The 11870-nt window shown below is 37.6% G+C and overlaps 1 protein-coding gene across 1 annotated transcript; it reads right to left on the minus strand.

Moving 5' to 3' along the window:
* Positions 1-400: 400 nt before the first annotated feature.
* Positions 401-1188, minus strand: LOC122021500 (ethylene-responsive transcription factor ERF011-like). Its single transcript, XM_042579625.1, has one exon. It carries the CDS (start codon positions 992-994, stop codon positions 563-565), a length of 432 nt encoding a protein of 143 aa, XP_042435559.1. The 5' UTR covers positions 995-1188; the 3' UTR covers positions 401-562.
* Positions 1189-11870: the final 10682 nt, after the last annotated feature.

Genomic DNA, 11870 nt, shown 5'->3' on the forward strand with positions numbered 1-11870 from the left:
AAGTGATCAGATATACTGGATTTGTGCGACTCATGAATGTTACACACGAACTACCTTAATCGGTAAGTCTTGCGGGTCTGCCGGGTACCACTACATGGCCAAACGTCTGGTTGCAAGTATAATCGAGGGAATTAAAAAATATATATATAAAAATTGTTGAAAGAGAGAAGAATTGTATGCGAGTCTCATAGCAAAAGGCTTTTGGCTGTGGTCGAGAATACGCCGGTTTAGAGCAGAAGATCGCCTGACTTTGGGTTTGGCTGAGTGATAATCAGTAGGAGCAGATGACGATGGCCATGGAGAGATGAGTGTTCGTCGGCATCGATCAACAAGAAGATGCAACCAAAATCGAAGAATTCAATTGAAAATTAAGGAAAGTTGATGTATTGGTAGATCACGGTAATATAAACTCCCTTTGATTTTGATCATTAATTTGGATCCTTTCGCCACCAAAATCTAACAAACTACAAGCAGAGATTTCACAAAGCTATCGCACAGTGTTTAGACACCTCTGTTTGTTGATCCATGCGTCATCCTATTGCGAACCGCCGCCGCCGTCGCCCTAGTCGTCGTCGCCGCCCTCCGGCTCCGGCTCCTGATTCAGATCCGGAGTACCCTTACACCGCCGCTTTTCCCCTTTCCTAATCCTCCGCCCCTCCTCCACGGAGGCGCCCAGCTGCATCGCGTCCACCTTCGCGCCCACCTCCGCCGCCCTCTTACGGATCGACGTAGCCGACATGTCGGCCACGCCGACGGCGTCGTCGGAGATGTCCTCGGGGAAGTTGAGGCGGGCGGCTCGGCCTCGGAGGTAGAACAGCGCGGTGTCGTAGGCCTTCGCGGCTGCCACCGGAGTGCAGTAGCTCCCCAGCCATATCCTCGACCGCTTGTTCGGCTCACGGATCTCCGCAACCCACTTCCCCCACTTCCTCATCCGAATCCCCCGGTACTGCCGCTCCTTGACATGCCTCGCCGCCGCCGCATCCTGTCCCTCCATCGCCCTTCGACCTCCTCCTATTTCATCGATCGAGAAAAATTAAAATAAAACTGAGCTGTGGCTTTGTGTTGCGTGCGTGTGGCCGTCGTTAATTAATATATATAGGGCGGAAGCCGGCGGTAAACGCGGTGAGGGCGGCGCTAAACTCATCCTGTGGTCAGTAAAGGACGGTCAGCGACCAGGAAGGAGAGAGGAGAAATCGACGAAACAAACTTTTAACGCCGTTGAATCATTCTCCCGTTTCCCCTGTCGGCCTGACGATTGACCAGACGAAACGGCGAGTCAAAGGAGGGAAACCCGTCAGCGTAACGTGGCGTCGTGGGAAGAGCAAGGATAATAAAACAAGGGGAAACGAAGGCGGCGCGCGAGAAACCTGGGAGGCTTGTGTCGACTACAGCAGCCGCCACGTGACACGGCCGACCATGGAAAGCATCGGTGAGGATGCAACCACGGGGAGATACTTATCTAATACTAGGAGTGTCAATTCCAATAGGTAGGTTCGGATGGGATTGATGATCGATTATTAAAAAAATTCAATTCGGATTTCAACTTAATTCAAAAAAATTATAAATTTAAATTTAAATCCGGATAATCTATCTAATCCGAAAAAACTATTTTTTGTTTTTATCTTAATATTTTCATTAGGTTGGAAAGTGACGTGTGTCGTACACACGTTACCGTGGGAGTGAAATCGCTCGTGTATATTTACCGGATGAAGTGGTCATCCAAAGAGCATCTTAATTTTAAAAGTATAAAACTGATCTGATCTCGTATTAGGTTCAGGATGGATTTAATATTTTTTTATATCAGACTCCGTGGATTTAATATTTTTCATATTAAATTTAATATGAATTTGATATTTCTCATATTAGATTCAACCTGGGTTTAATATTTCTCACATCAAATTTATTATGGATCTGATATTTTTCATATTAGGTCCATCATAATATCAGCCCATCAACAAATACAACCGATACTTTTTTCTCTGCAATCATGCTTTGCAAAATTGATGCATGTTGAACCGTTAGAACATATTGCAATAGGATGTCATGAGAATGATGATTGTTGAACACAGATTATAGCTTCCCATTACAGATTTACTATAAGAAAAAAATGGATGTGTTGAAATCTCTGGGAGAATTATATGCCTAAACATACATGTTCCCTGTTCTGACGAAAAATAATGCTTCATCATGATCTGTTACTGTCAGTGTTACTGGGCGCAGTCACGATCTGGCGCCGTCCCTGTGCTCCTGTAACCGGGGACTGTGTCGTAGCAGAGAGATGATGGCTGAAGATATTAGCGTTAAGAAGCTTAAAGCGTATCCTTCCCTTTTCTCTTTTAGCTTATTTAATTTTTCTATTAATAGAGAAAGAGGAAGTAACATCTTCTTTTAAGTAAAAAAAAAAATGAAAGTTTTATGAGAGATTGTTATGTACGAGGTTTGTACAAAGTCGGATCCATCCTATATGTGAAAGGTCTATGTGCAAATTTTATCCGTGTGCATAAGATTATAAGAGGAGAATATCCATTAGAGAAGGATTTAGCTCGTAAAATTTTGAAGAGCTTTTCGATTTGTTCGTGATCATTCTTTCGACGATAAATTATTTTTTAATATCTTCTCCGATCTTCTCTGAGCATCACTATGAGTTTTTCATTTTATACGAAAAGCGAAGATCAAGATCTACTACGAAAGATCACTGTGAGTTTTATAATTTTTGTATTTATGTATTTTTTTATACTTTAGAACTATATCAGAGCATTGTCTTAGTTCTAAGAATGAATGATGGATCTTTTTACTTGCATGATTTGTTATCGTGATAAGCCAAGACCATAAATATAGATCTATGCATATCGGCAGTATACACGTAGATCTGTTATATTGAAATACCTAAAATGATAAGCAAGAGATCTATGCAAATATACCTTTAGATTTATTGGAATGATATGCACATGTTCATCGTTGACGGAGCTATCATCGAAAGCGAAATCGTGACAGTGTCGCGATCTACCACCATCGCTTGGTGCTGGGAAATACAAGTCACCTCATAGAAAAAGAACCGGCGACTATCGCCGACCACATGTTTGTCACATATAAAAGATCGTAAAACACCAACGACCAAGTCGAGAGGATAGCCATAGGTGTACTTGGTCAGCTAGCACTAGAAATGACGCTAGAAGATCGGCAATTGATTGTAATAGTTGGCAACCTCACCACTACATGGGGCGGCAGAAACGACATTGGCGTGCTCATGGGCGTGGCTTTGGCGGAAGAAGCGGACATTTTCGACGTTGGGTAGAAGACGTGGTTTCATGAAAAACAAAATAACGTTTGTTATTAATGCATATTAATAAAACGGAAATTATTTTTATTGCATTGCATGACATATCAATTAATTAATTGAGCCTAGATTTAATTAATTGGTTGGGTTTGACTTAAAATGAATCTGGTTCACTGAATCAAACTAAATTGGTTTGAACCACTTTAATTCAAATCGAACTCATGTCTAGTTTAAACTATTAGTTGGTTTAACCATATCGGATTGATCTAATCAGACTCAATTTGATTTAAATCATTGATTGATTTAATCAGACCAGGATGGTTCAATTAGACCCCGATCTTATTCAAACTATTAGTTGGTTTAACCATACCGGATTGATCTAATCAAACTCAATTTGATTTAAATCATTGATTGATTTAATCAGACCATGATGGTTCAATTAGACCCCGGTCTTATTCAGACTATTAGTTGGTTTAATCGAACCAGTCTGATCCAAACTGGAATCAATTTGGGTTGATTTAATAGGGCTTGGACCAGATATAATCAAATGACCAGATTTATTCTATGGGTCAAATTTGATCAAATAGATTAGATTTGTATAATGGGTCAGACTTAATCCAATGGACATTAGGTTGATAAAATAGACTTGTGTTTGATCAATAAGTCTGAGATTGGCTGAAATGGACTTAGATTAAATAATAACATAACATAGGTACAAAAAATCTCTATTCGATTAGATTAGTTCTAACGAGGACATTGGACAAAGCTCAGAATCTGGATTCCTAATCGATCAATCAAATGGGTCAGCCGATTTAGACTCTTGAAAATCAAGAAGATTTGCTTTTCTTAATTAATAATATTGGTTCTATGTATGTATAAATTGAATTAAGCTAATTTTATACTGGTTAGTTGTTTTGTACTGACTTTTTTAATTTTAATTTATAGATGGCACGGATGATTATCGGTCTTGGAAACTCGAACAAGAAAAGTTTCCAATCTTGGATAATTACAGGATCTCAGCGTTGATTCGTTCACTGCCAGAGAATCCAAAGGTGGTAGCACACCAGATATAAAGGCTCTTCGAAGGGAGAATCTTATATGTATAGTTGTGTGTAGAACTACTTCACCATGAATTCCTAGAGGAAGATCCTGAAGAATTTGAGAATGATCCAAAGGAGAAACCTGAAGAATCTAAGGAGGATTCTGAAGAAATTTTGAAAATAGATCAAATTGAAAATCTTGAATTGGTCTATCTGAGATTGTCTCAAATGAGTCCAAGTTGAAGAGGATTATGTTGGGCATTGTACTAGTGTCTATTCTAGTGGGAGTGGTATTAACTTATTTAGTTTGTTAAAGTTATGTTATTGTTACTGTCATTATGTATGAACAGTATTAGTCTATTTAGTTCATATCAGTTTGTTATATAGTAACAATATGCAGCATGTTTATGTAGGATCGATACATACTAGAGGGGGGGGGGGGGGGGGGGGGGGGGAATAGCACTCATGGCTTTCACATTCGTTTAAAAATGTTCGAGTAAAATGCAGCAGAATAGAGATAGGAAAGAAAGAAAGCAAAGCAAAGCAATCGCTAACATGTTTCTTTTACTTGGTTCGGAGCCTATGACGACTCCTACTCCAAGGCCCACACGTGAAAGTGCTTTCAATGGGCAATCACTAATCAATCATAAAAAAAACAAGTACAATTTGAAATGATTACAAGTAATTAGAAAAGTAAATAATACCAATGACTTTATAGGATGAAATCTTCAGCAGAGTCATCGTCGAAGCTTTTGGACGTCGTAGAGGCTTTATCGGAGCAGCGCGCAAGAGCAGAAGTCATTCAGAATGTTGTATATCATGCTCTGCTCGTGAAGTCCTTTTATGGGCTGTTGAAGGCGTCTTCAACCCCATTGAAGGTGCCTCCAGCTCAGATTCTTATCCCCAAATCCGCGGAGTCGATAAAGTCCCGCATCCTGCAAACTTTATCCCTTCAAAGGCGCCTTCAAACTCTTGGAAGGCACCTTCCATCCCTAATCCAAGGCACCTTCAGGCACGTGGAAGGCTCCTCCAGCTCCCTCCCGTGAGAAGCTTTGGCTAAGGCGCCCGAGGCACCTCAGCCACTGTTTATCCGAGCATTTCCTTGTGCATCTCCCTTTTTGCAAGGTATATTAGTCCAAATACAAAGTATATCCTACAAGACAAAGTTAGCACAATAAAATATGAATAATAAATTATTCGACAACCTCCAGACTATCCGGTTCCGACTTTTGGATTTCTCAAAAATCTTAGGTCGAACCGACACCTACTGTTCCCTCAACGGGGAACGCGTCCTCACCTACTCCTCTCAGGAGAAATTACCTTTTGCAGACCGGTCATCCAGACCGACTGGACTTTTGCTTAACATCCGAGACTTCAGGACTTTATGCTGAACGTCCACTCCACGACCCGCCCAGACTTTCACCTGGTCCGCGACTACTAAGATTTTCACTTAGAGTCCCCGACTCTAGGATTTCATCCAAAGTGCTTGACCCACCAAGACTTCACCCAGTCCCCCGGACCAGGACTTCATTGTCTAACCACAGTTAGGACTTCCCATAACATAGGGTTACCAACCCCTAGGACCTAGGATTACCTCCCCCTAGGGTTTTTCACCTGCCTAGAATCCATTAGGACTTTTTTTCTAAGAACACTTAGGTCTTCTTGCAAGCTAAACCACACTTATTAGACAACAAGTCACCTTAACTTTGAACTCTTTGTCATAATCAAAACACAGGTTCAATCGTCTGGTGTTCTCTGCACCAACAATCTCCCCCTTTTTTATTATGGCAACCTAATTTAAAGTTAAGTAAAGCATAACAAAAATTAATACAATATAAGGAACTAAAGCATAAGCATAAGTAAAACAATTTGACATATTTAAAAAAAATTCTCCCTTATGTTCCCCCTTAATAAGAAGTTATATGTGTAACTTTAACCGTTTGACATACATCAAAATACTAAGTTAGAGAGAGAATTAATTTGTAAAAATAGAAAAAAAAAATCTAACTTTTAATCTCTTTCAAAATTTTAAATTTAAGCTCCCCTGAATTCATTACCTTAAACAATTTTAGCTTAAAAAATTTACTTAGCTTTGAAAATGATTTAGAACACTTAGTTAAGTGCTTATATGAAAATATTCAAAACAGCCTTAGCCAAAAATATATATATATTTAAACTTGTTTTTTTTTAAAATGATTAAACCTTAAAAAAACTTAACTTCCTTTTTCATTTTTCAAAATTACTTTAAAAAAATTAACTTTAAAATTTTGAAAAAATATTTTAACTTAAAAAATATTTAATTTTGATATTTTAAAAAATAGAAAAAATACTTTAACTTTGAGATTTTTTTTTAAAAAATGTTTAACTTAACTCTTTTCACTCCTCCTTAATTAATGTCTTAAAAAAAATTAAGTAAATTATCTAAGTTTGAGAGTCTTAGAGTCCAAGTATTAGAAAGAAGATAATTATTTATTTTTCTGATTTTCCATCTCACCCTTTCTAAATTATCAAATATGTTAAGCTTATGAGTTTGTGTGAGATGGAGTTACTCTTAATTTTGATGTTGATTTTAAGTTTAAAAATTAAAAATATTTAAGTTTAACTTTTGAATTTTGATTTGAATTTAAGATTGAATTTTGAAAAATATTAAGTTTTAGATTTTGTTTGAAAGATATTTAAGTTTTAGATTTTGAATTTTAAGTTTGAATTTCAAAAATATTTAATTTTAAATTTTAAAATATTTAAATTAATATTTGAAAATAATTAAGGTTAATTAACATTTGAAAGTCAATAAGATTAATGTGAAATTAATTTGAAATTAATTTGAAATTAATTTTTGATTTAAAAATTAATAAAAATAATTAAGTTTGAATAATTAACTTTTTTTAAAAAAATGAGTTTGAAGATTAATTGAATTTTTAAAATTAATTAAAGTTTTCAAATTAATTAAGGTTTTGAAATTAATTAACATTTTGAAATTAATTAATTTTGAATTTGATTGGTTTGAATTAGATTAGACTAATTCTCAATTTAAATCTAAATCCATCTCACCCTTTTTAGATTTTCAATCAGGAAAACCTTATGAGTTTTGTGAGATTATTAATTTTATCTTAAATTTAAATTCAAAATCTAAGCATTGATTTACATTTGAGTTAGATTAAGGTTTAACAGTTAGTCAATTAAATATTCATTTCAATAATTGGCTTCTAGGCTGTGGTGAGACACTAGACCTTCTTGAATATTGGATTATCAACCATTTTTAGACAAAGTCTTTAAAGAAATTGAATATTTAATTTTCTTTCTGAGAATCCTAGGTCTAACTAGTCAAGTATGAATTAAGCCTAAGTCCTTATCTACCCTAATCTAAGCATGTATAATAATAGCAATAAAGTAAGCATCAAACAAGTCTATCTAATGATAAAAATGTCCTTTCTATTGGCTCCCCCTGGATCTTAACCTTGATAAGGTTTATCAAAGAAGTGGATTTGATCCTTGGGAATCTAATATTGATCAAGTGTAACTTGATTAATCAAGTTAGACTTGGAGACCCATGCTTGAACTATTCTTCTATTTGTTCGATTAACAAGAGATAAATACAATTTAAATTTATGTTAGCATTATATTCAAGCCCGAATCAATTGTGTATGGTTCTTCGTTTTCCAAGAATTAGATTAAGATTCTTGTAACCCAAGGTGAACCGTTCCAATGTGTCCTTCAATTCCTTGACTTAACTTTTCAGGTTGAGATTTTCTTCCTCAAGTTGTTGGACTTGAGTTGATTTGATCCTTATCTACCCTAGTCTAAGCATGTATAATAATAGCAATAAATCAAGCATCAAACAAGTCTATCTAATGATAAAAATGGTCTTTATATTGGCTTCCCTTGGATCATAACCTTGATAAGGTCTATCAAGGTAGTGGATTTGATCCTTGGGAATTCAACATTAACCAAGTCCAACTTGATTATGTTGGAATGTATACTAAAAGTTTAGCTTTTGTATAAACATTTACTTAGAAATAAGAATCATATTGATCAATATCTACATTTATATGCTAAATGTAGTTGTTCAATTAATTTATATTGTAGATAACATGGTGTGTGGAGTCACACACAGAAGATTATGTTATCGGTTCTTTATGAATTATAAACAGTAACTTACGACTAAGATGGAAAGGAACAAACCGTTGAAATAGTCGTAGTGTAATTAGGTATTAGTTTATTTTGACTAATAAATTACACTAGTACACTCTAAGTGTATTGAGTAGGTGTAAGATACCGCAAAAAAAAAATATATTATTGGAAGAAAAATCTTATTGGATTTTTCCGGATTTTTTAGAAATTTTTCGGGATTTAAACGGAGTCCGTATGACCCGTTTTGAGGGGATGGATTCAGAGTACAGAGGAAGCCTATTTTGGGTACCCAATAAAGTAGGGAGTTGATTGAGAAACTAACTTAGGGCTTAATTAAATCTAACCTAAGTATTTAATTAAAAACCTAACCCCTAAATTCCCGATTTCCTCTCCCCTATTCCCGATTCTTCTCCCTTCTCCCTCACGCACTGCCTTCTCCGGCGATTCCTCCTCGCTCGATCGCCGACCACTGTGAGTTCACCGCCGGAAACGATCTTCCTTCTCCTCCAGCGTGCCTCGGCAGAGTCTCCCTCCTTCTCCCTCTCGATGCGTGGAGTGTTTCTCCTCTTCCTCTCTCGCCCGCGGACGACTCGACGCCGACGGCTTCCCCTGCGATCTCGGCTTCGTCGCGTCACCAGGGGGAAAGCGTCACCCGATCTTGATGGCTCCGATCATCTCCGACGCAACGATCTCCTCTTTGGCTGTGCTGGCACACGAGGCAATGACTCGGCGGAGCTAGGGCATGGCGGGGAGAGGTTGATTCGTGTCTTTTCCAGCCGATCGAGCTTCTTTTGCCTCTCCTCTTCGATCTACTTGCTGGGGGTGAACTGGATCGTCATCAGTGGAAGTGGATCACACGACGCCAACTAGAGGCGATTGGTTAAGGTAAGGAAGTGCCGGGAAGTGCTGTGAATTCAAGGATTCTTATGTAATTGGGTTTGTTTGTGATGTTCTTCATGATGCTGGACTTGTAGGAGGCATTAGATCAGCTTCTTGGTGGATTCTTCATGAGCATATCACTGCCCCTTCACTTTTGGTAGCTGTTGAGGTCTCGGTGGGAGGATTAGGGATCAATGGAGGTGAGTAAGGTCTATATTTGTTGGAGTTGTAGCAAAATAGATACTCTACATTTAGGTTCTGGGTTAATCTTGGAAAGAATGGGTGTAGGGGGGCTCTTGGTGGCTGTTGGCAGGGGCTCTTGCGGAGCTGTGAGTTTGGATTGGCTGCCATATATTAAGGTAAGAGATGTTCTTCCAGTATGGTGTTTCAGTATTGGTATTAGTAGTGTGTTACATAATTAGGTTTTCTATGGATTGTGTGGGGTTTTGTATTGCTTAGATTTATGAGTGGTGGGATGCGGATTGGATGAATTATTGTGGATTAAGGATTAGGGTTTTGCCTCTAGTGGTAAGTATTGTTTTGGTTGATATAGATTATTATGTGATCATTTTTAGGATCATTGGATTGGTTGTTGATTGGATTATTAGATGAGGTAGGTTGATGATTTGGTTGTTTGGTTGATGTGGATTTATGATGAAGATTTGAGCTTATGATAGGTTTTATGGTTGATATCATTATGTGGTGGGTTGGTAATTAAGAGAATAGATTTATTATTGGATTAAATGTGTTGTTTTGGGGGAGTTTTGGAGATGTATCATGTATAACCTAATTTAATTAGGTTGTATTATGATTAAGGTTAGTTGGAGGATTAATCCTTAATCATGTTTGATTAGGGTTATTCTAATTAGGTGGGGGAAGTTGCTTAGTTATTTACTTCGTATGTAGTTAGCTAAAAATATTATGTGATCGCAGGACTTTGATTCGAGGCGAGCGTCTCGACGTGGATTGGTTTATTTGATACGGTCGACAGATAAAGACGGGTATTTCTTCCTTGACCTCTATGTAGATTTTCTTATACTTAGTGCATGGTTATTATTGGATGAATTAGGTTGCTTTATCTTATATCATGATCGGTTGCTGTTTTTCCTGCATGATACTTATGCTTGACCCTTGTGATGATCTATTTAATTCATATACAGTCTCCCCTCTTGATATCTACTCTGTTGTAATTACACGTGTAGAGTATGTCTTGTAGGGTTTGTCGGGTTGTTGGTATTACCATGCTGATTGGGTATATGATGTGGACTATACATAGGTGGGTATGTGTTATAGGAGTCATCTTGTTGACCGTGCATTTACATGAGGTGTGTACATACGTATTTGTCATGTACTTTTGGAGGAGTTGTGTTGATTGTATGTTTGAGATGTATACACATGTCTGTTGTGTTTTTACTGGAGGATACATGTTGATTGTATTTATATTTTGTGTACATGTGTCTAGTGGGATTATTGGAGATTTTTGGTTGATTATACATGTGTAGTGTGTACATATGTTTGGTGGGATACGTGGAGGTATCATGACGATTATACTCTTGTTGGAGGTATTTTTTGAGGTTTGGGGTTATTGCATGGATGATGATTATATATATATATCATGTTCATCATTCATTGCATCTGATGACCGTTGTCTCCCTTGTGGTTGAGAGAGTCATCAGTTGGTTTGGTTTAGCACCGCACACTCGGCCACTCATGGGTAGTGGTAGTTGGAGCAGTTGCTGCTAGTCCTGTCGTGCCACGAGGTTTAGTGAGATCTGGCGTTGTGAGCAGTCAGGGACCCCGATGCTATTTAGCTAGATAGCTATTAGCGGACTGTCTTCGGAGAGGTGGCGGGGTGACCATGGAGCATGCATGCACGGTGCATCTGGGGGTTATATTTGCATACATGCCTACTAGATACTAGTTGCATGTGTTTGTGGTATGTTGCATTTGTTTGAGATATGATTGTTGCATTTGGTTGTCATGCATACATGTCATTTATTTTACATGTATATCAGTCATACTTATATTGCACAGGTATATCTATTGCAGATCCGGTGAGTTTATTGATCATTGTACCATGTGTCGATTCCAGATTGGTGTCATTATGCTAGTTGTGGTTTGTACAGTTTATGGTATGTTCGGATGCATTGATTATGATAGTATGATCCTGTTCTTATTCCCTACACTGTATACTTGTGATCTCCATGTTGTTTATGGACCATGCACTATCTTTTCTATTACTGAGTTACCTATACTCACCACCGCATGTATACATTTATGCTAGATGGTTCGTGTCGCTCGGAGTATCCTGTCTGGGTCCTACGTCACATCCGAAGGTCGTTTTCGTTTGGTATATTCTTTTCTTATTTTGGCATTGTATTTATGTATGGTCATGTGGCTATCTTATGTTTCGTGTTGTATTTGTGTTTAAGCTGTGCTGCATTGTATTTATTTGTGTTGTGTGGTTGTTGTATAAAGCCTAACTAGTGTGTTGATTGCGTTGTATTGGGCTTTCCGCTTTCGTTTTTCCGCTGTGTTGGTTC

This window comes from Zingiber officinale, chromosome 1A (genome assembly GCF_018446385.1).
Source record: "Zingiber officinale cultivar Zhangliang chromosome 1A, Zo_v1.1, whole genome shotgun sequence".
NCBI lineage: Eukaryota > Viridiplantae > Streptophyta > Magnoliopsida > Zingiberales > Zingiberaceae > Zingiber > Zingiber officinale.